The following is a 25,912-nucleotide window of genomic DNA, read 5'->3' as shown; positions in this document are numbered from 1 at the left end:
TATGAAGGTAGTAGGCTGGCCAAAAATACCCAAAGGGTGGGGTGCAAGCAGCAGGGGTAGCAGTGGGTTAAGTTGCAGTTCCATTATTTAGCAATATAAGAAGGAATGTTCTTGGTGAGCCAAATAAATGGTGTGGAAGCTAGTCAGATGCAAGTCATTTTGAAACATGTCAACCAGAGATGTCTACTTAAGTAAGGGCAATTTGCAGGAGTAAGAAATTTACTTATGGTTCTAAGAGACAATAATAGCTAAAAGAAAATTGTGAAATATTTAGAGAATGCATTGTTTATCGAGGAGTGATATAGACTGTGGTGCCCATGGAATTCTTCAAAGAAATCAAGCTCAATTCTTAATAAAGCCAGCATTTGGAGACTTGCTATTAGGAAAGACAAGAGTTAGAATCCTTAGTGTTAGTGACATACAACTTTCTTACATCATCCTTTCACCTCAACAGTGTTGCTGTCAGCAAAAAGACTGGAGAAGATATTGGAAAATAAAATAAAAGGAAAATAAAACTGAAAGAACAGAATACATGGCCACCTTATTCATATCGAGTCAAAGCTCGATAAGCTTTGGACAAGGGAGGAAAAGATTAGCTATTAGACTAAAGATTTACTTTAGGCTATATGATCTTTAAAAACTTGATAATCTACTGTACTTAGGTATTTGCTAATAGTTTAACTGTCTATCACATTATAAAATGCATGTTTGTTAATTCTGGGACTAATAACAAAGGATGTAGTAAATGAGAATCTAGGGATTTTCCTAAAGTGTCTTCCAAGAGAAGGAAAGACAGAATCAACTGAGAATATTTAATGATGATGACTGAAGGAAATAGTGAATGCTTATTTGCATCTTTTAGAACTTAATCCATTATGTAAACTCCCTACCTATAAAAAGCACATGCATGTACACATCCACACATGATACACTTTAGCTCATCTCATCGACAGGAAGACTATGGATTAAATAATGGATCATACAACAAACATGGTATCTTATATTCATAATGCCCTTTATAGCTCATCTAATATAACTCCTACCCCATAGGTGGTCTTTATATATTATGTTGTGGAAAAAGTATAGCAATACTAAATTTAACTAGAATAAATTGAGTGTCTAGTGTGATACATAGACTGGGTTAAATAATTTGCATAGGAAATTCTGTATCTTCATTTAAGTTTTGAAAGGAGTAGGTAATAATATTCTTATTTTAAAAATAAGGAAATAGGCTCAGAGAGGTTGAATGAAAAGCAGTCTCTAAGATTTATATCCATGCTTCTCTATGTTCCAAAATATATCTTTGTGGATATATTGTAAACTTGATAAATCTTACTTGAAAACTTCTGGAAAGTAAGATATATCCCTTTAGAGAAATTCCATTACTGTATAGTATTTCATATTGTTAGGACACTATTTCACATATTTCATAGATTTATATATAAAACCCATAGATTATACTTCAACTTTATCTTCTATGTGGTTTTGTATAAAGGATAATGAGTTTATCCATTTACTGAGGATTTGGGGATACTGTAGTCTAAGTCACTGTTCTAGGTGTTGAAATGAACACAATGAACAAGACAAAATTCTTGCCTGAATGAAACATTTTTCCTATTTGGCATCTTCCTTTGGATCATTCCTCATTCAATCTAATCTTTGATTCCAGCTTTTCTACATTGTGAAATAAGATTTAAAAAATATAAATATCTCTTCTGGGCTGGAGCAATAGCATAATGGGTAGGGCATTTGCCTTGCATGCAGTGGGGTTCGATTCCTCCGCCCCTCTCCGAGAGCCTGGCAAGCTATCGAGAGTATCTCGCTCACACGGCAGAGCCTGGCAAGCTACCTGTGGCATATTTGATATGCCAAAAACAGTAACAACAAAGTCTCACAATGGAGACATTACTGGTGCTCGCTTGAGCAAATTGATGAGCAACGGGATTACAGTGATATAGTGATACATATCTCTTCTAGAAGGGACCACCAAGTAAAGGGTGCTGAGAGGTCCTGCTCAGGATTAGAGGTGGGGGCTGAAAATAGACTATAGACTGAACATGATGGCTACTTAATACCTCTACTGCAAACCACAACTCCCAAAACGAGAGAGAGAGAGAGAGAGAGAGAGAGAGAGAGAGAGAGAGAGAGAGAGAGAGAGAGAGAGAGAGAGAGAGAGCAAAAGGAAATGCCCTGCCAGTGAATAGGGTGGGCTGGAGGGAAAGGGGTGGGGGTGGTGGGAAGGATGCTGGGACCATTGGTGGTGGAAAATGGCACTGGTGGAGGGATGGGTACTCAATCATTGTATGACTGAAACGCAAGCATGAAAGTTTGTAAATCTGTAACTGTATCTCACGGTGATTCACTAATAAAAAATTCAAAAAATATACATATCTCTTCTAAAACATAATAGGACAAAAACTTATAGGAATACATTTATAAAGATCATACATGTAAAATTAAAAAGAAAACATCGAATAAAAAGTAAAAGTGAGAGGCTGGAGTGATAGCATAGCGGGTAGGGCGTTTGCCTTGCACGCGGCCGACCCAGGTTCAAATCCCAGCATCCCATATGGTCCCCTGAGGACTGCCAGGAGTAATTCCTGAGTGCAGAGCCAGGAGTAACCCCTGTGCATCGCTGGATGTGACCCAAAAACCAAAAAAAAATTAAAGCAAAAGATTAATGCCTCAGTATATTATTAAATCATTTTAAATTATTTTGGAGCCAGAGTGATAGCACAGTGGTAGGGCATTCGCCTTTCACTCGGCCAACCCGTGTTCGATTCCTCTGCCCCTCTCAGAGAGCCCAGCAAGCTACCAAGAGTATCGCGCCCACACGGCAGAGCCTGGCAAGCTACCCGTGGCGTATTGGATATGCCAAAAGCAGTAACAATAATTCTCACAATGAGAGACGTTACTGGTGCCCGCTCGAACAAATTGATGAGCAATGGGATGACAGTGACAGTGAAATTATGTTGATGATAGATTTTCACTTCTGTCAGGAATAGCACACAGGTTGGACTGTATACATTTTTATCTCAATTTACTGAGTATGCAGGTACCTGGACTTATATATATCTGGATTTGTCTACAAAAGTGCATGAGAAAATAGAAAAGACTGGAAGGCAATACACCAAATTATAAACAATTGCCATTTTCTGGTTAGTTAGTGCTAATATTATTGTCTGGGTTTTCTATCTTATTTAGTAACAAGCATGTCTTATTTTTAAAGTGCAATGTATATGCCTACTCTGTAGAGGTATTTATATAGGCTTTGGAACAATTTTGACCATAGTATAATGAATGCAGTGTTTTTAAATAAAATAGGTATACATATTTGAACATGTGTGTGTAAGTAAGTGATTGGCCAATTCTTTATTTTGCATGATTTACTTTTTATTCCATTTTCCTTTTCATTGTCATGCAAATGAGCCACAGCTCTCCATAGCTAGATGAGTACCTACCATGTTTAATAATAGGGTAGGAAAAATATATGTAGGAAGATAAACCTGCTGATAGCAAAAGAATCAGTACCAAGAGCTGCGACTCAAACAGAAAAATATTTTTTATCATACTCTCCTTTGGTTTATCTGCATTCCTGACTTGCTATGGATAAAGAAAACTTACCCTGTAACTGTTTATTTACCACTAGTTTTGAATATTGATGCAGAATCATAGTAGCTAATAAAATGAATTTATCAAGAGGAAGACTCCCATTTTGAAAATAAATGACTGCTCTTTTCACAGCAATAAGTGGTTGGAGGCTAAATGTCTTCTGTTTTGACATTATCTACTTGCAATTTGTTACCAATATTTTAGCTATCTATTAAATTGGAAGTACCTATTCGTGCATCCTGGAGTGTATCTCAGCATGGCATGCAGTGATGGAAATAACTAATAACTAACAAGAAATAACTGAATGAACCTGTTTGGGAGGGGACACAGAATGAATTAGAATCTCTATTAGGTAAAATTGATTTGTGATAATGTAGCTGGGGAGAAAAAAGCTGTTAGTGTTTCTGACATCTGTGTTCCCACAGAAATACAACACAGGTAGATTGTACTATTTATTATTCTAGAAAATATAAACAGTAACAAAGATAATTCTAAAACAGTAACAAAGATAATTCTATTCCATTTTCTTTTAGCATACAGAATCTATACTTATCTGAGAAATAGTTTGTGTAACTATTTCCCAATATTTAATCCACTTCCATTATAGCCATATCCCTCCTCCATATGTCATCTTCTCTTCCAATAAGGAGATAATGTGGAACATGGTCTGACATTTCTCATCACATCAAATGCAGCACAACTGAATACAAACTCAAGCCATCAAAGATATAGGATTATATCTCAATTATTTTCTGGAACTAGGCTCTGAATAGACTTATCCAATGTGAGATTAAGTATTAGACACTGAAGTAAACTCACACTCCTGTAAAATTGAATCCAATGGCTGATTGTGCTCAGTAAAAGGGGATATACAGATAGGCATACTTTTGCGTGCCAGGACATTTTATTAGTAGGGTATTTATCATTACCTACATAAGCAATATATATAAATGCAGAGATACTGCCTTACATGCAAATAGATTACATAGGCATGATGGATTATTATTTGAGGTGCTACAAATTATTTACTTCTCCCTGATATCCATTTCATACATCTCTGACAACCAAGTACATTTTCACTATCTTGGATGACTCCACTGCTCTAATTCCAATATTCTGTATCAATTTGTTATACACCCATATTGTACATTTATAACATATATTAATAGGCATGGAGTTTTTATGTACATTTCCAGGGGATTAGTTTATACCTTTCTTGCTATACATGATTTCACTAAAAATCTGAATCATAATAGTGTCACCAATGAATACAGCTTAAGTTGCATCAACCTTATTCCAATTTCTTTGTTTTGTGGTTCATAAACAACAAAAGTCAAAAGCACTCAAGGGAGGTCATAGAAATAGTGCAAGGGATAAGCTTTGCATGCAGTCAAACCCAGTTCAGTCCCGAAACCACATGTGTTCCCCTAAATAACACCAGAAGCAATTCCTGAGCACAGGAGAAGGTTCTAAGTAACGCCGAATGACTCCCGAAAACACAACTACCCCTCCATCCCCATCAAGCTCTCAGGACTTCTTAGAATTCCTGAGACATGTTTCTCCCTCTACTTCTCCCACTTCCCTCTCAGCTCTTTTCCCCTAATTCATCTCATTATGGAGGTCTTCCATGTCCTCAGAGTCACAAATCTCTCAAACTTAGCTCTCAATTCTCTTACTGCATCTGTGTCTCCAATAGTGCCACAGCACATCAAACATTTCTGTCTGTACCAAACCCCCAACCTAAAAGACATTAGAGTAATCTCTCAGGTCACTTGTTGCCAACTGAAAAGATTTCTTACCTTTGGCAGAGAAGCCCTGGAACCTGAACTCTGGGTTGTCATCGTTAAGACTGTGGTGATGCCCAGTGCAACTCTGGCAGGGGCAGCATCCATATTTATCCAGAAGGAGACCCAGGACAAGATGACGATCAATAGGCTAGGGATGTACATCTGGATCAAATAATATCCCATTTGACGTTCCAGGTGAAATTTAACTTCAATGCAGGTAAACTTTCCTAGAAAATAGGAAGTGATGTTTTAAGGACGACCATTTTGAATTTATCTTTCCCATCCCGGTCTTCTACTTAATTTTTCATAAAAGACTACTATAAATTTGGAACATGCAGAAAACACTTGTCTTTGTACTCAGTTAAACCCTTTCCCAACTCCACCAGCAATAGTATAAGAATGAGCAATTCAAAGAGACACTGGACCCAAGTCATGTGGTATATTTGATTTTCTAAATATGTGCTTGTGGCAGCATGATTTATTTAGACATAGTTTCATATTTGCAAGACTGTAAACTTGGGCAGTGGAAATAAAATATTTATGTTTTGTGGGGTTACAATATGTAATAAATTATAGAATATGCCATATATGAAAAATATATATCATATACTCTGTAATTTGTTATATATGTATATATATAAACATATATATACACATATACTACAATTATTGGCATGCATTATTATTTTTTTTGCTTTTTGGATCGCACCCAGCAATGGACATGGGTTACTCCTGGCTCTGCACTCAGATATTAATCCTGGTGGTGCTTGGGGGACCACATGGGATACTGGGAATCGAACCTGAGTTGGCCTTGTGCAAGGCAAACACCCTACCCACTGTACCTGCTCCAGCCCCAGCATGCATTATTTAATGGCTGAAACAACTCCTTCTTTTTTTTATACTGAAATTTGTGTTTATTGTTTTTCAACTGAGGGACACCCCCCAGCCCTCAGGATATTTCAAGGGCCCCAGACACAGTTCATGTAAATGGGAATCCACATTATGAGACTAAGAAGAAAACTAGCAGCACCGGAGAAGGAATCAAGCTTGAAAAGACTCTGATCAGAAAGGGACTGAGAAACACTTGTATATTCAAAGTGATACTTAAAGCAGATCACAGAAAACCTACAGTTTACGGTCAGGTGAAACAACTCCTTCTTGTGGTCAAATTTGTGTAGGGCCCCTAAAGCTTTTGGATAATTTGTATCTGTGGGTGTGCTCTCCATAGCAGAATACATATAATATAGTCATATTCACGTTGTTGTCTTTGGGTAATTGCTTGATGGCAATCTGAAAATTCCTAGAAACTGTTTACAGTGTTATAGTGTCCATAAATTAGCTAAAATTTTAACCTACAAGAGATGAACTGTTCTTACACCTTTCCACTTTCTTCTTTGATTGACTATGAGTGAGAACCCCACAAGGTAATTTGGTTTAGACCACAAAAAAATGATGGGAAATGGGACTGAATTTCTCTTGGTGAGAAAAAGAGCCTCAAAATCAAGTTTTTAAGGCTTTAAACTTTTTAAGGCTATTACAATCTTCAGAGCCTAAAAATCAAGTTCCTTTTTTTCCCCTTTTTGGGTCACACCTGGCGGTGCACAGGGGTTACTCCTGGCTCTGCACTCAGGAATCACCCCTGGTGGTGCTCAGGGGACCATATGGGATGCTTGGAATCGAACTCAGTTCGGCTGCACGCAAGGCAAACGCCCTACCCACTGTGCTATCACTCCAGCCCCCGAAAATCAAGTTGCTTTATAGGAACTTTTGCTGACTGCTAGAATAAGTGTTTATGGACAACTCTACTCAGCAATGGAGCAGTCACTGGACACACCAGCTTGTCTTGATTGCCTCTCCATGGGCAGCTTGTATCACGACATTCATTGGAAAAGCTACCAAGTTTACTTGGCAGGCATAATCTTCCAGGAAAAAACAAATGGCCACTAACACCCCAAATTTCCCCCCTCCTCTGTCCTATGTGTCTTTGTGCAGAGCTTTACACACTTTACAGCCAGTGCAATTCCCCTCCACTGATATTATATTCCAAACATATGAGCATCCAGGATTGGGGAGCACCACATTGCACTCTTCATTTACATGACCCCGTCAGAGTGTTCCTCTCTCCCACTAAAACAGAGAGTGAAAATTGACCAGAAAATTCAATTCAATGACTAGAGAGATAATAAAATAAAACAAAATAAAATAATAATAAAATTCAATGGCTAGAGAGATAGCTCATTTGGCTGATGTGCATGCCTTGCATACAGAAGGCCCAGATTTGGTCCCTGGCATTGCGTAAGCCCAAGAGCACAAAGCTTAGATTAATCTTTGAGCACTGTCAGGTGTGTATCATAAATAAACAAAAAGATCAATGGCTAGAATGGATGCTGATAGCAGGTCGAATTTTACACTTTCCTGTACTACTTATAAAGTGTCATAATTTTTCTTGGACTCTGACAAAAAATGCTGACCAAGAGAACAGCAAAAATAACCACTAAATCTCTTTTTCTTCCTTTTCTGTTCTGGAAAAATTATTTGATATACTTACTGACCTATTCCGGTTGATATAACCATCATATATATTTCATTTTGGGAGGGTGAGTGAAATGATGGACCATATCCAGATGTGCTCAGGGTCTATTCCTGACTCTGTGTTCATGAGAGACTCTTGGGGGTGGTGTTTGGAGGACCATATGCAGTGCCGTGCATGGAACTCGGGTTCATCTGCATGCAAGTCAAATGTATTCACCTTTTCACTATCTCTCTGGCCTTGCCATTTTATCTGTTGAGTAGGTTGTGGGTCAACTCTGGGTCCATTTATATGATGGGACATATACCCCAAGCTGCTGATGGAAATATCTGGTCAAATCTTACCAGTGTTGTAGTGCTTTGTGCAGTAGCCAAGCTCCTTTTCTTCTTTCAAAATAAACTGGGGCAGAGTCAATCCTTCAGCCACTTGAACTGGACCATCACTTAGCCACTCAAATATCAGGTCATTCATTGTGTACCCGACTGTAGTAAATAGATCATAGTGAACAATTGAATGCATATTTCTATGAAAGCTGGAAGATTAAACCATGAAAAGAAACAAGCATGGAAATAATATACAGCAGACGTGCTTGATCAATTCAAGGGAATTTTTAGTACAAAAGCTGCTATCATTGTCATTACTATATGTCATTGGAGCCAAAGAAATTGAAGATAGCAAGCTGTTTCTGATTACTTTTCCGCATAATGAGAGAATTGAATCTATAAAGTTTATTTTCTTTTGCCCTCTTCGAAGATTCACTCTTTCTGAAGAACAAACAAAAAACCTTCTAGGTTCTTTCTTTGAAAGAGCTGTGTGTATGGCAATTCAATATAACTATGCAATTCATGGCACCAGTCTTAGTTTTTCAAGCGAAAAGTATATTTTACTTTATTTTTTCAAACATTTTTTTTTTGCTTTTTGGGTCACACCTGGCAATGCACAGGGGTTATTCCTGGCTCCACACTCAGGAATCACTCCTTGTGGTGCTCAGGGGACCATATGGGATGCTGGGAATCAAACCCGGGTCGGCTGTGTGCAAGGCAAACACCCTACCCCCGCTGTACTATCACTCCAGCCCCTCAAACTTTTTTTTTAATTACGGCATCATGATTTGCGAAGTTATTCCTAGTTGGATTTTAGACATATAATGTTGTATCACTGATACTACTACCAGTATCAACTGTCAACTTTTCTCCACCGGCATTCCTAGGATCCTTGTCCTACATTCCTACCCCCTGTGCCCAGCAGCCTGCCATCTTGACAAGCACTGAAAAAGCATGTTTAATTAAAAGAGAATTCCCCTGAATACTGGCAGGTATATTCCTGCTGGTGTCCAATAGTGTTGAGGCCGAGAAGTATCTAATCACAGGGTCCAAGCTTTGAAATATCAGGACTAAATAATAAGCTCAAGTATCACCAATGGGGGCTCCAAACACTGAAGAGAACCAGACGTTCACATGAGAATGAACTAATCACAGACCTGATTAATGTATCACCATGCAAACATGATCCATCTGCTAGGGACTATGAACTTTGACTATGGAATGATTATGTTAAAATCTTTATGTTAACCCTGTTATTTTAGCACTTAACCCTAAAGAAACTAGTGGAATATATAAATCTAGCATATTCATTTGTGCTAGTATCTTCTCCAGTAGACTTCTTCTTAACAACAATTAATATGAAGTAAGACAGATTCTCTGTTACATAGGGTATACATTACATGACTCTTGAATCATCCATGTTAAAGATGGCTATCAGTTTAGTGACCATGGTCACTTCGTTAGTTTCTAAGCTGTGGATAACTAGGCCATTATTCATCCAGTACTTCTGGATTCTTTTACACCCCAGAGATGAAGGCTGCAAAAGTCACTTTAAAAATGCTCCATATCACTAATCATCAGAGAGTTGAAAATCAGAACAACAATTAGATAACATCTCATGCCACAGAGACTGGAACACTTCAAAAAGAACAAGAAAAAAGAGTGTTGGCGCAGACGCAGGGAGAGAGAGACTCTCATCATTCACTGCTGGTGGGAATGCCAACTAGTCCAGCCTTTTGGGCCACAATATGGCCCAAGTAATCCCCCACACTGCATGGCCAAAGCAGCACTGTTATCTTTGGGCCCTAGCCCAGAACCGTCAGTCTAGTGGCCATGATCTCTGGGAGGGACAAGAGAACTTTCTGCCTTTAACACCCAAAGTTAGTGGTAAACACATCACATCTTTGCTGCTTTGATTTCAAGCATTCTATTTAGGTCCTGCACAGACCAAGGAGATTTACTAATTGGTGATTTTTCAGCCTCAGATGACAAAGATAGTTGCTGTTTTAAACAGAAAATATGTGTGCATTTTAGGCAAGGGAGAGTTTTAGGCTTCGGAGAAGACACAAAGAAGGAATCATTATGTAAAAAATGTTTTTTAAACTTACTTCCCTAAAGAAAGGGCAAGGGGAATAATGAATACACAAAGCCTATTGAAAAGCATAAATTCATATTTTATCCCCAATAATGTCTTAAAATAAAGACATTTCATTATTTTTTGGTAAAAATATTTAAAGTTATTCAGCAGTGACTTTAAGTGATCAGAAGAAAATCCTGTCATTGCCTTTCTAAAAAAGTTAATGTGTATTTTAACATTTATAATTCTTCTAAAACAAGAATTTATAGTTGTCACTTACTTTTCTAAATCAAGAATTTATAAGTGTTACTTATTTTTCTAAACCAAAATTTAAAAGTGTTTCCTTGTCTTTGCCTCATTAATCTCCTAGCATGTAGGTCAGTCGCACTTACTATTCACTGCCTTTTACGAATAGAGAAACGGTTGAAACAAGCCAAGAAAAACTCATGTCTCTTGACAGAAAAGCCCATTATAGTAAATCTTCACTTAACACCATTGGTAGATTCTTGAAAACTCTGGCTTTAAGCAAAAAGACATAAATAAAACAGGTCACTCAAAAATGTCATTTCATGCAGTGTTGTTTTGTTGATGAAGGGAAATGTCACAGCCTACATTGAGCAGACTGGTGTTATTCAAGAACCTGTTGTACTTTTAAAACTTCATTAATTTATGGAATACATCAAAGATATTTGTGACTTCAGGGCTAGAGGACCAAATAGAAAGCATTTGTTTACTTCCTTCACCCCATCTTTGTGTGCTACTATTGTCTAAGAGACAGATGCTTCTCTCTAGAGTCTGTCTTACTCTACCTTACCCCATGCCTTTCATCCTCTTTTGACTAAGGTACCTGTGTCTTTTCCTCAAAACAATGACCACTTCATGCAAGAATTATTTCGGGAATAATGGCATATCATCATAGACCATCAATTATATTATTATATTATATGTCTATGAACTTTGCTAGTACGTCTGTGAACCATGGCTAATATATCCTTCCATAAATAAGATGGAAAAATTACAATTTCTGACTAGAGAGTGCTTTATTTAGAAGGTGAACAGCTAAAAAATTTCCCAGGAAACATTTTAATTCAGAGAAAAACTTTCTAAATCAGGTTTAATTTTTGAAGAAGGGTGAGTTATTTGGCATTTTAGTTTGTAAGATTGTCTATACTATAGTGAATATAATCCCCATTGCATACACTTTTGCTCATCCCCATAAGTACCTTGGGGACTTTGAAGTAGGTAGAGAATGAGTCAAGGAACATTTTTTAAATATCACACACCAAAGGGGCCAAATCATTGGTACAAACAAGCAGGCAGGTATTTCAACATGTAGGACTTACAACTTTCCAGCTGCATTGTGCATGTCTGGACATCCATTGGAAAGTTCTTCAAGTCCATGGGACAGGATAAGGTCAAGGTAAGTCTTGGAAAAGAAAAGGGGGAAAATGTAAGTCTGTGAGGTCTGATTCTTAAGAAACAAAGCAAACCTCATTTGGCATTAAGCAAAGTAAAACAGAATCAAAAATAAAGTCAAAGGTATAAGGGCAGTACTTTCTATTTTTCAAATGAACTCCAGTCATTGACAAATTTTAAAATTTAAAATTTATAGAATTCCACTAACTTCTGTCTCCCACTTCCAACCTGATGCCCACGGTCTCAAGTGTATTATAGAATCAGACATGGCTCCCTTCTCTTTCCTCTTTCTGCTTCATTCTAAATATTTTCTATGAGATGAAGCAAAAAATGTAGTGAGTGTCTGGCATATTTTAAAGTGAGTGTTTGGAAGACTCAACCACACTGGAAACATGAATCTAAGCTGCAACCACCAAACTTTGTAATGTGCCGTCAAAGTGGTAGGTGGGGCTGGAGTGGGATGTGGAGTATGGAAGGAAGTGAGAATTGGTGGTGGGGTTGGTTTTGAAGCATTATATGCCTAAAACTAAACTATCAATAACTTTGTAAAACACAGTTCTTGAGGTAAATTTTTTTAATAAAAAAAGAAAGAGTGTTTGGGATTTAAAGTGATATTAGACAAAGAATACATGCTGACAATTTTTGAAATCATTAAAAACAACAAAAGCAAGATATAAAACATTGCAGTGTAATCCCAATTATATAAAAAGATGTTTTCAATGCTGGTTATAGACACATTAGCATATTAATAGCGGATATTTCTGGTTGGGGAGATGATTCAGAATTTTTTTTCTCTTTATTTAGCCTATGTTATTGTATTAGTAAGTATAGGTTATTTGAATCTCTCTCTCTCTTCATGTTATTAAACATACTGCTTTTTATGTAAAAGCTGAAATGTATAATTATAAAATTCTATCTTATTTAGTAATCTTTTGCTATTATGGCAATCATATCATTATTGTAGTTAAACTTTTGTCATAAACACACAGTATTTTATCTTCTTTCTAAATCAATTATGTAGCCTCTCTGGGATACTCATAGAGCATAAACAACATGTTTCCAAAGGAAAAATAGCTGTGAAGTTTAAAACACTGACTTAGAAATATCAGTATAGTCAGGAAACATTATTTTTGTTAATTGAATAGTTCATTTCAAGATTTAGATACAGAGAATTGGATTATTTTCTCAGTATGAATAATTTATACTTTATAAAAATTATTGATATTAATGTCATGGACATTATTAAGTGCAGAGTAAATGAATGAATGTGAAAATACTTAGTTACCGAGATTTTTAAAAAATCTGATATTTTGTCAAGACAGAAGAATAAATCCAAAAGAATCTATGAATTTAAAATTGTTACTAACACAATGAAAATATATTTTATTTTTCCAAGTTTTAAATAAAAGAAATGTTTTTAAGACCAGAGAGATAACACATCAGGCAACCCCTCTGTCTTGCACATCCAGGTTTAATTCCCAACATGGTGTATCCTCCCCTAAGCCCTGCAAAGAGTGATCCCTGAGTACTGAGCCAGGACTGAGTCCTGAGCACCACCAGGTGTGGTTTTCCTCCACCCCCAGAACATAAATCATTTTAAAAGGGAATATTTTAATAATACAAAAATATGATAATTCTGAAAAACTAAGGGGCATGTGCATAATTTTCTGGAGTGAATCAAACCAAGATATATGGAAATATTTTATGATTTGGAAAAGTTTACTTTTGATAACTCAGAAAGTGCTCATGAAAATAAACTAAGCTTAAAACCACACACTATGGCTTTCAACTAAAATGTGCTTACTGTTGGAAACAAATTAACTTTAGTATTTTTAGTCATAGTATTGCTAAATATTATTTTTTAGCAAATTTGTTACACTTATAGAGGGAAAAGAGGCCTAATACATGATCATTATTGCCTTTGTGGTAGATCTATCCTATAGAAACTCAGAACGTTGGGGTTAAAACTGTAGTACGAAAATATCATTGAGAAAATTTCAACAAGCTTTTAAGTACCCTGAATTTTGTCTCAACTGAAAACTCGCTTGATATTTTTTCCTCCTGATTTTTCCCCAATATCCTTGCTAGCTGGGTTTTTGTATTAGAACAGAATGGGTGACAATAATGAGAAGGAAAGTTAACACTCCAGAGGTTACTAAACCATGTGATCAACTGAGCAATGTGAAGAAGTTGTAAAGATCTAATCAGACCCTTTATGGGCTGTAGAGGCCATAATTTATGATGCCTACCTAGTTTACAACACATCTGTCAACCAAAACTCCAGACTTGTCCTTGGAGCAATAGCACAGCAGGTAGAGCGCTTGCCTTGCATGCGGCCAACCCCGGTTCGATTCCTCCATCTCTCTTGAAGAGCCTGACAAGCTACGGAGAGTATCCCACCTGCACGGCAGAGCCTGGCAAGCTACCCGTGGCGTATTCGATATGCCAAAAACAGTAACAACAAGTCTCACAATGGAGATGTTATTGGTGTCCGCTCGAGCAAATCGATGAGCAACAGAGTGACAGTGACAGTGATAGTGTATATTCTTAAGATGGTAGAAGTACAAAAATCCTTTAAAATTGAATTATCATTCTCAAATGATAACGTTTTAATTTAAGTTCCATGATTTACAGTATTGTTATTGGTATTATTTTATAGGTACAACATTCTAGTGCCACCCTCCAGCAAAGCCCTCACTTCCCATCCCTCGGATGGTCACAGGTCCCTCCCCACATCCTACACCTTCCCAGCTCAGTTCTGTAGACCAGTTTTCAGTTTCTGTTGCTTTTGCACATTTGTTATTTCCTTACTATGTCCCTTTATATCCCACATATGAGGGAGATAATTCTGTAGTTGTCCCTCTCCTTCTGGCTGACCTCACTCAATATGATACTCTCTAAATCCTTCCTTGAGGAATGCACAAATCCTAAGTCACAGCATGGTGACATTACATCCACACCCACCCTGGTTTAGAATAGTCTTATCACCCCAAAATACTTTCCTTATGCTCTCTTCCCCACCAGGAACCTCCCAAAGTAGGCACCACAGGGATGGGAAATGAACCCATTCCACCCTCCTCACAAAACCAGCTCTTGAAGCTTAAATAATAGCCACAGACATTGTAAGCTATTTCAGTGACCTTAACTATTTTTGAATTTAATACTAGGCTATTTTTATTAAATTAAAGCTATTTTATTAAATAAAAATGAAATATTTTTATTAAATAAACAAAAACAAACCAAAAAACCAGCATAGGACAGAAACAACATACAACAGTATGCTAAATAGGTGAGTGATTTTTATCTCCTTTTGGTTGTTCATCTGTTTTTGGTGGGTCTCACTGAATTAAGAATTCTAATTGAAACTCCAACTGTTTTGCTAGCAGACACTGCCTACAGCATGTCAGATGTTCTTCCCTCTTCCCCTGGATCTGAAATATTAAGGTCATTGTACCTGAAGGCAGTGGACTGAAGCCACCTGTATTCCATTTGCTTTTTGTTAAGTAACTCATTTCCTGAAGCATTATCACACATCCCTGCAATGTCATTGTGGCAGATATACTTGCATCCAGGATGGCCCTAATTCTGTTTTCACAAGGTAAAGAGTAAAATTCCCTAACAAAAGCCTTCCTTCTTTACAAGAGCATAAGAAAGCCAAACGTTTTTATTTTAAAGGCAAAAGACTAAAACAACACAAGAAGTTAGTTTCCCCAAATCTCACCTTTCTTGTCCTTTGTCTTTCTTTTTGTTTTTCTATTCATTCCCCCTTCCTTATAAAACCAGTTCTTGAAGCTTAAGTGATAGCTACAGACACTGTAAGCTATTTCGGTGACCTTAACAATTCTTGAATCTAATATTATGTTTCTTTTTTTTTATTATTTTTTATTTATTTATTTTTTTTAATTTTATTGAGTCACCATGTGGAGGGTTACATAGTTCTCAGGATTATGTCGGTTATACAATTCTCAAACACCCTTCCCTTCACCAGTGCCCATCTTCCATCACCAACCCCCCCAGTATACCTGCCGCCCCCTCCCACCTCCCCAGTCCCCACCCTTGTACATGATAAGTTTCACTTTGTTTATGCCTTATCTCGATTACATTCCATGTTTCAGCACACAACTCACTACCGTTGTTGGGGTTTCCCCCAAAAAAGAAAAGCAGTCCTATTGCCAAGGAGGCATTTGATAGTTCTCCACTGCTAAGAATATAGAGATATTAAGTCCCGCTGTTTGTTACATAACTTTTCTTTTTCCCCCTTGCCCCGCGCCACCGAGTTCACGCCTGTTTAGTAATCGCCACGCTGCCTGACAAGGGAAAAAAAAACGAAAAGGATGGTTATTTCCCGTCATCAGCAGACGTGGGGCTCTGGCTTAGTTGATAGACTAGTAGAGTGTCTGCAAGCAGTTTCTGGAACCGAAGGTCTTGCGCTGGTATCGGCTCCGGCTCGAGATTCCACCAGCGTCCCATTGTTCCATGTATATAATTTTTTCCCCTAATATCCCATTCCCACGCCACCAGGTCTGTTTGCTTAATGGACATCACACTGTAGTTGACGACACGCCGCGTTTCTTCCCGAGAAAGAAGAAAATTTCTTCTCAGCCGGCGTGGGGACATAGCTTAGTTCAGTCTAGAGAGATGGCTACCACTTTGATTGCCTTCAATATTTCAGCAACAGACTTACTATTCTTGTTAGGATCTCCCACAAAAGTCCGACCCATTAAAAGCGAACCATTACATATTGCTGATGCTAAGATGACATTAGGTCTCGCGGCCGTGGCAGCGGCCGCGCGGTTTTGGATTTCTGTATAAAGTCCAGGGAAAGTACAACCAGAAATAACATCACTACAAACTTTTACCCTTTTATGGTGCTCATAAGATGGAGAAGTCCTACGCTGTGCTCAGGAGGGAGGAGTTGAGAGAGAGAGAGAGGTTAAAAGAATTGGGGGATGCCCGGGTCCCACTGTTTCAGCGCACCGTGGGGTCTCTGGTCCCATGCCGGAATTAGTTCAGTGGGCTGCCTGGAGTCCAAGGGCGCTCCCTTGGGCTCTTCCATCATGCTCGCTCCGCAGCCGGATCCAAAGGGAAGCACACGTGGGGGAGGTGGGTTTAAATATCTATCTGCGGTGGGCGGGGGTCGCCGCCCCCACCCCCTGGGGTCTCCCGCAAGCGAATCTAATATTATGTTATTCATTTATTTTTCCCTTACTACAGTGCAGCACCTATAAATTATGCACTCTTACTTTCTTAAAGAGTGCCATGCTTGAATAAACATTTGTGCAGCAACGAATGAGTCCATGTCCAGAAGCTCCAGGGGAGATCAGGGTTTCATCCTGTAAATTAAGAAGCTGGAAAAGAGGGGCCTGGGTTTCAGAGCCTACAGGATATTGCCCAATGACAAGAGTCTTAAAGGAAGCCAACAAGGCAGATTACCATTACAAATAACTATTGGGAGGTTGGGGGGGGGGGCTGGAGCAATAGCACAGTGGGTAGGGCGTTTGCCTTGCACGCGGCCGACCCGGGTTCGATTCCCAGAATCCCATATGGTCCCCTGAGCACCGCCAGGGGTAACTCCTGAGTGCAGAGCCAGGAGTAACCCCTGTGCATCACCGGGTGTGATCCAAAAAGCAAAAAAAAAAAAAACTATGCCAGGTGAGCTGAAGGGAAACTTGGTCCACCTGTCCTCAAGCCTTGGTGAGGTAGTAGGTTCATGGCCAGAACTTTTCTCCTAATTGCTAGACAGATAGAAATCAGTCATTTCCTGTTACTATGTTAAAGACATCCAGCTCTTTGCTTGATTGTGATGGGCAAATAGTTCATAAGGAATGTCATACTAGAATTGGAAGTCCATTTGCAATAAAAGGTTCTTGAGGGAGAGAGAAAGAAATCCAGACTTTGATGAGTGATCAATAAGCATGCCTTAAACAAAGTTTGCTGACCAATTAAATTCTAGTATCCTTTCTTGTATGGAGAGGAAAGATGAGGGAATGTTTTTCTGTTTTTCAGGAGGAGAGTTACCATTGTTCCTTTGCTAGGGACTATGCTCAGCACCCTTTTAGTAGCACACTATGCATCCTCGGCAGTATAGGCATTATCAAAAGGGATAGGATCTTGGTATTATTTTAGGTTAAAACTCTTAAGAAGAAAAAATAAAAATTCAAGTGATTATGAAGATAATGTCAATACTTATAATTCTCTAAGCACCTGCTGTAGGTCAAGAACTCTCATTATTTTACAACCACAAAGTACTATCAGGTTTTGATAAGAAAATTGAAGTTCAGAGAGGTTAAGTAATTTTCTCAATGTCACAAACCAATAAGCAAAGTTAGATTTGAGCCTGATTTTAATTGATGCCAAGGTCCATTTATCATGTTCCACTCTACTATGTTTATTCCTTAGAAAAGGAATCTGTTACTAATTAATCATCCTCATTGGTCTGTGAAGCCAACAGAGTGGGTCATAGATGCTTTGGTGACCTGTTCATGTTTCTCATCCATAATTCTAATGATTTGTTTTTTAAAAAACTCCTCTAACTTTCCTCCAGCATCATTGACTGGGGCTCCCCAGACCTGGAAGTAGGTGGTAGCATTGTAGCACTGTAGTCCTGTTGTTCATTGATTTGCTAGAGTAACATCTCCATTGTGAGACTTGTTGTTACTGCTTTTGGCATATTGAATATGCCACGGGTAGCTTGCCAGGCTTTGCCGTGTGGACGTGATACTCTAGGTAGCTTACTGGGCTCTTCGAGAGGGATGGAGGAATCGAACCCAGGTCGGATGTGTGCAAGGCAAACGCCCTACCTGCTGTGCTATAGCTCCAGTAGGTGGTAAGCCTACTTATCCATACAGAGCTACTTGTCCTTAGCTAAATCTCTGGGCCACATTCCCCACCCACAGCTTCATCCCACTCAAAATTGCTAATTCAAGGCCAAGATTCAGTTGTTATGATTCAACTGCCTTGCACACAACTGACCCAGGTTTGATTCCTGACAGCCCATATGGTCCCCCTGATGTTGCCAAGAGTGATGCTCTGAGCACAGAGCCAGGATTAAGCCCTGAGCACAGCTGGGTGTGGCCCCCAAACAAACACTATGATTCAAGGGTAAGGGACCAGTTTTCCTCCTATAGTAACTGCACTCTTGAATATGATGAAAGCCTTGAGTGTAAGAAATAATGCTTCTTAAAATAGGAACTGTTGGCAAGTTGAGTAAGTAGGTGAAATATTTATTACCCCCATAGGGCTTTGGCATATAATACCTTAGAACTCACTCTGTTTGTGCTCTAAGAACAGGCACAGCCTTCACTACAATGTAGATCTGTTGAACCTTTCCTCCCAGTTATACCTTGAAATTCATGAACCATGTGACATTCTCATGTCAGGGAAATTTGACAGGATACATCAAGTATCAAATGAGTGTCATCGTAACCCCTCTCAACTGTAAGTGAAATTAGCCTGGGGGCACGTTAGAAGTCAAGTTAAAAGTGTATTATGAATACAACCCACACACGAGGAGAGAAAGGGAAGAGTCTGGGAGCCAATGGATTAAAATTTTGACACCGCTAAACTGATTGTCTGATCAAGAAAGTCTTCACACTTCTGGGGTTCACACTCTGGTAGGAATGTGTCATCTTAAGTGCATGGTGGGAATTTAGACTCTTAGGCCATGTGGATCAGCAGCCCAGGTTTAACCGATGCTGGTGTCCTGCTCTGCACTGTGAAAAGCACCATTTTACCATGTCCCAAGGAATAACTTTAATTATTGTCAATATGATAGAAAAAAAGAAGAAAAATTGAGTGGGAAATAGGAAAGATGACTGAGATATGGGTCTGTTATATTCCAGTGTAAACTCTCTTGAAGAACTACTGCTTTCTCCTTTAAATAGGACAGGATATTTAGGCTCAAGGTGATTTCTAGGTGGTTGAACCCAGGGTTAATAGGGAGATGGTTAATGAGAAGGGCTCAGTCACAATGGAGAGGCGTGCTGGTGATATGAGGAGAGTAAAGCCACCGTCCACTGGCAACCAAGAATATGGGGATATGGTTAGAAAACTAGGACAGCTGAATAAAGAAAGGGGTGGGAGGACATGAGCCAAAGTGATAGTCCAAAAGGGTAGGGTTTTGCCTTGCACACACTGACCCGAGTTTGACTCCCTGGTACCCCAGATAGTTCCCCAAATCAGGCAAGAGGAATCTCTGAGTGCAAAGTGGAGTAAGCTTTGAGCAGTGTAATTATCCAATTGACCTTCAGCTATAGGTCCCCATTATTTAGACACAAGTAGCATTTCATCTAGATAGTGTTTCAAGCCCAGTTAATTATTTCTTCTTTTGCGCATATGAAATGATAGATTCCCAGAATCCATATGGATATCCCCTAGAGCAGACATTCTTGCTGAGTATCAAATGGAAGGAGGAAGCTGGATGACAATAGGACTCAAAACAATATGTCTAGGGTGGCAGAGATAAACGAATTTTTCAGTATTGTCTAATGCTAAACCTGAACCTAAGATTAGTCCTAAGCTGGATGGTTAGACATATACCGTTGAAGTGCAAAGAAGACTTGCTTTTCTCTGCTGACCTTGGGAGATGGTGGAGATGAATGGTAACACTGCTGGGCCATCAGCTGTTCTACTCTTTCCCCTGACTAAAATCTCAGTGGCTAACTAGGAAGACCCATGTTTACCAAACATTATAAAGGCATCACAGAAAATACCCATATGCAATACTAGCTGGGAAGGACAAAAATACAATATCTGCTCCCATCTGTGTCTTGTCCCTTTAGAAAATGTGTACGCATATGGTTAGTCCATGTTAATTAAGTCCAAATATGGATTGGATTCAACTTGGAAAGCCAGATAAATCTGCAGCTAAAACTTTTCCAAATGCTTTGATATTTCCTGAGCAAAAATGTTTTGAAAGTGTTGAATAGGAGAGGGCTAAACTGAACATAAAGAGCAATAAGATATGATATTACCAACGATTCAGATAATTAATACTGCCCACATTGTTAGTTACATTTAAAATTTCCGCTTACTTCACATATAGTATGTATTTTATATCCAAATACTCATGAGGGTAATATCTCACTAGCTGGCACATTAGGATAATTAGATCTGACTTATCCATGGACACTGTGTCTAAATTGGAGAGAAATGGAGTTCTGTTGGAGAGCGAGCAGCAGGCGGGGTGCTTGCCTTGCACACCAGGGTTTGATCCTTGAGCCCTGTCAGGAGTGATTGCTGAGTACAGAGCCTGCTGTAAGCCCTGAGCACTGTTAGGTGTGGCCCGAAAATCAAAACAAGACAGAAAAAAAAAAGAAATGGTGTCCTGATCAGATGGTATGACAGTCAATCCTTGATGAGATAATACAACAAAGCAGAATTCCTCTATTCACTTGTAATAAGCAGCTAACAAGGAGGGTGAGCATCACTCAAGCCATTATCTGAAAGAAGATGCAACTACCAAAGGAGGAAAACCAAGGAAGGAAAGTATCCATCTACAAGGAAGGAGACTATGCCTCTGAGCTCGGGACTAAGCATGGAAGGTGAAAGGAGCTTTAGTTTAACTGGTACAGGATAAGGAAGTATCTGTGCCTATGGAGAATGACTGAAGAGAACCGGCTCCTTCTCTCCCCTTCATCCTACAGTCAATCTAGGGTGATTGCCACATTCATTGAGTATTTAGTATGAGTCCACAGTTGAGGAAATAAAAGTGCTGATTAAACAACTACTGGTTAAGATCCCTTAAGTTGATAGGGCCCATGACCTTGAGATATATCCCCAGCACTACATGGCCCCCTGAACACTGCTGCAAGGCAGGCGGACACTAAACAATTAAATAAGTAAAACCAAATGACCAAATGATTGTTTTTGGTGGTTGGGTGATTTGGAGCCACACTTGGAGGGGCGCAGGGGCTACACTCAGCTCAGTGTTTGGGAATTGCTCCTTATTATGTACAAGGGACCATTTGGTGTCAGGAATGAAACCTGGGCCTAAGGCATGCAAATTATATGTCCTGCCCTTTTGGCTATCTGCACAGCCCTATTATTTTTGAATTGTTGTGGAGAGTGTCCAGTGTGTCCAGTGATATTCATGGATCCATGCAGTGTTGTGATTGAAACTAGGACCTCATTGCATGCAAGGCATATGTTCTACCATGTGAGCCACACCCACTCCCTCAGATTGTTCGTTCTTTTGCTATCCGGTTGTATGAATTATTTATATATTTGAATCTTAGCCCCTCATCAGATCCATGAATGCAAAGCTCCCCTTCAGTGTTTCATCATGTGGATGATTTTCCTTCATTAGCAGAAGCTTTTTGGTTTGATGGAGTCCACCGTTCACTTTTTCTTTTGTCACCTCTGCTTTTGGTGCCAAATCCCAAAAAATATTAATCCATATCAATGTTAAGGAGCTTAATATTCATGATAGTTTTGAGATTTACAGTTTCAGGATATGTATATTCTGAAATATATAAATGCATTGTAGCACTGTCATCCCATTGTTCATCAATTTGCTTGAGCAGGCACCAGTAACATCTCCATTGTGAGACTTGTTACTATTTTTGGCATATCGAATACCCCACAGGTAGCTCACCAGGCTCTGCTGAGTGGGCGGGATACTCTCGGTAGCTTGCAGAGAGGGACCGAGGAATCAAACCTGGGTCGGCCGAGTGCAAGGCAAATGCCCTACCCGTTGTGCTATTGCTCCAGTCCACTATTATAAATATGTACTATAGCTATTATAAATTTATAAAATAAATAATAAATATATTTATTGTTACTAACTAGTTATTTATTATTTTATTTATTATCATATGATACATAATAAATAAATATACATTACTGCCAGGTGTAGCCTAAAAAATAAATAGCAAGTCCTGTGAATTTGGGCCACACCTGGCAGTGCTCAGGGCTTACACACTGTACCAGCTTCCGACCCCAGGCTTACATTTTTTGCAAAGTAAAAACTAGAAATAGAAAGTAAAATAGAACTACAAAGGCTCCCAGATTCCATTTCTTGAACTTATCCTTTGGAAATGAAGACATTATCTTGAAAGAGATCCGAGTCCCATGTTCATTTCAGCAGTTGTATGTAGACGGGCTATGGGAGCCTCATCAGCTGGAGCAGATGTAAAAGGCTCTGCCGTAAAGTGAGCCCGTCATAACACGGCTCCGTCATAAAGCAGTGATGCCTTAAGGCGGCGGCCGGCTGGGCAGAGGGTGGAGTAAGTGCCCAGCCTAGGAGAAGCTGGTGCTTTGTAGCACAGCTTACGGGGCACATAGAGGGGGCACCTCAAGTGTCTGTCAGACACGTGTCAACTCTTGGATTCCTGGAACAACTTTTCTTCCCCACTTAAAGCTGCTTGAGCTCTGGGGCAAGTCCTGAGACCATTTGACTCTCTCAGATGCACAGCCTGGCTTCCCACTAGGGTGGGTCCCAAAGTTGGGGGGCAAACCCTTGGCTTGCACCAAGTACTAGTCTCTCCTGCTGCACCTTTCTACCTCAGGGGTGTCCTGGGCTGAAGGCAGGTTTGAGGGGTTTCCTGAGGTGGCTGCTCCACACAGGGATGGTGGGAGGGGCATCAGAACCCCTCTAGCATAACAGAGCTGCTATTTTAATTATTTAAACGAGTATTAAAAAAAACCTTGATTCTGTGGTTTACAATATTGTTGTTGATGGTTCCCCATGCACGTAATTCTGCCACCATACCCTTTGCTGGTGCGCCCACCTCCCTCTCCCAAGGACCTCAACAGCCCCCTCTCACAGTATCGTCCAACTCAGTAGTTATGTGGATCAGTTCTCCAGTTCTGTTGCCTTTGGCCCTTTGTTGCTCCTTTGATGTGTATCTTTAAGTCCCGCGTATGAGAGAGTTTCTGTATCTGTCCCTTTTCCCCTGACTTCACTCAGCAACACCATGCTATCTTTAATTCCCTGGCACACTGATGCTTTTGATGCTCACGGAGGCTACCCAGCTGCTGAAATGTAGCAGTATTTCTCTAATAAAATACCAAATATTTGCTTTATCATCCTTTGAAAGAAAATGGTGGCTCAGATAAGGGCAGACCTTGCTTAGTGCACTTCAGTGTGGACCGTCAGATAATTACAGATGTCCTTAATTGTCTTCCAACGACTTGTCAGTGATGGCTACCTTGGATCTATTGTTAAATTTCACAGGCCAGTGTAGTTATGGGGATTATGTGCATACTAGCAACCTCCTACTCTGTAGCTTGTTTGCCTCCAGGAAGAATGGAATCATTGTGGTTCCCATGGAATTTCACAGCACTTCTGTGAAGACTTGCTGCTTAATTCTGATGTGGACGCTTATGTTACAGTCATTAAATACTGCATTAAGTCAAGTCACAAAACTAATGAGGATTTGGATACAGTGTTGGAAAATGAGAATATAATTTTGCCTGGATTACAGGACATAAAGTTAAACATGGTACAAATATGCATAAAGAGAAGAAATAACAGCTTTTCATAACTGTCTTCTCAACACAGGCAAACTGTCTTATCAAAACTGACAATAAGATAAAGTATCGCCATTGGTAACATTTAGGCAGGTCTTAGTTCACTGTGCATTTTATTTTTGGCTCTGACATCTAGAGTAATTTTTTCCTTTGCCATAAAAATCATTCTACAACTAAAGTTAGAATCTTTTGAAGTTCTTGCATCAGCTGTAGGATGATTCAAGGACAGGAGACTATGTGAGAAAAGTTGACCTGTTATGTGAGTGGGGAGAGTCAGTCAAGAGACAGGATTGTTTGGGGAATGTAGCTGGATGTATGACTAAAAATCTACATTTCACCTACTCTCAGTGATACCTGTAATATTTCAGCTGAGGGAGAAAGCTTGACAATCCCTAAGAGATGTCTGTTACAATTCAAGTACTGCTGGGAAGGCAGAACACTGAATCATCAACACCTGGAATTATGAAAAGGAGGTTAACAAGCAAATCACCTCCAGTGCCAGAAAGGAATAATTTTCAGGTGAAGTGAAGGTTGTTGATGAGCCAAGAGATGCCTTAGTAAACAGGATGCTTTTCTAGAGGAAGATCATATAATTAGAGTTTGGGGAACTTTTTGAATTTGAAGGTAGCATAAACCTCCCCACACCTGATTTGATCAGTAAAATAGGACACTGAATGCCAACCTTATTTCCTTTGTTTAACTTCAGAAATCTTCATACTGGAGAAAAGCAATAAACATGCAGACAAAATTGTTAATAAAGGCTCATATTTTCTTGAGGCTGGAGCTATAGCATAGCGGATAGGGCATTGGCCTTGCATGTGGTCGACCCGAGTTCAATTCCCAGCATCTCATATGGTCCCCTGAGCACCGCCAGGACTAATTCCTGAGTGCAGAGCCAGGAGTAACCCCTGTGCATCCCGGGTCTGACCCAAAAAGAAAAAAAAAACTAAAACTAAAAAAATGGTTCATATCTTCTTTAAAAAAGATTGGGAGCTTTAAACATACACACACAATTAAATATACATCATAAAATTTGCATACACTTTAGGGAGGTTAGAGTACCTCTCTCAGCACTCAGATTAAGAGAGCTTATATATAGGGTCACATTCATGAATGATGTTTAGTTTGCAGGAATCTTAGTAAGTTTCCTGTTTGTCTTAGAGCTGGAACAGAATTTATGAAATGATAGGGAAAAACCTTAGTATTTTTTCTAGAGTATGTGGCAATGCCTTCCTTGACTCTATCAATATAGCAATGTCATATATAATATTCTTCTAGTGTTCTTAACCAAATTAAAGTATTTATTTAAAAATATGATTATTGAGGTAACATGGTTACATAATGTTTGTGATTATGCTTTTCATGTACATTACTAGAGTTCCACTACCAACAAAGTGCCAAAGACCCTCACCAACAAAGGGCCAAAGACCCTTCACCTCTGTCTTTAGGTCACTCTAGGTTTGCTTCTTTCTTCCTGACCCATCAACTCTAGTCCACCCCCAACTTTGTAACTTCAGTTTTGTTGCCAGAGCCCAAAGGTTTGTTTTCAGTGGACTGTGCTCATTCCATCCAAGTTGTAGTAAAAACAAGATTTTACCTTATTTTTAAAAATCTGAGATATATTCCATATGTATATATACAATTTCTTTATCTACTCATCTGTCATTGGACAACCAAAACTCTTTCTAAAATCTGA

The 25,912-nt window shown here is 39.1% G+C and overlaps 1 protein-coding gene across 4 annotated transcripts in view; it reads right to left on the bottom strand.

The window, feature by feature from the left end:
* Nucleotides 1-25,912, bottom strand: part of GLRA2 (glycine receptor alpha 2) — a 212,640-nt gene that overhangs the window by 126,711 nt on the left and 60,017 nt on the right. For all 4 annotated transcript variants that reach the window (XM_004612196.2, XM_055121710.1, XM_055121711.1 and 1 more), the window contains 3 exons: nucleotides 11,673-11,755; nucleotides 8,274-8,411; nucleotides 5,412-5,626 (listed from right to left, as the gene is read on the bottom strand). In XM_004612196.2, coding sequence (XP_004612253.1) covers nucleotides 5,412-5,626; nucleotides 8,274-8,411; nucleotides 11,673-11,755 — 436 coding nt within the window. The remainder of the gene's footprint in view (nucleotides 1-5,411; nucleotides 5,627-8,273; nucleotides 8,412-11,672; nucleotides 11,756-25,912) is intronic.

Source organism: Sorex araneus, chromosome X, assembly GCF_027595985.1.
Source record: "Sorex araneus isolate mSorAra2 chromosome X, mSorAra2.pri, whole genome shotgun sequence".
Classification (NCBI taxonomy): domain Eukaryota; kingdom Metazoa; phylum Chordata; class Mammalia; order Eulipotyphla; family Soricidae; genus Sorex; species Sorex araneus.
This window is presented reverse-complemented; position numbering and strand designations above follow the sequence as displayed.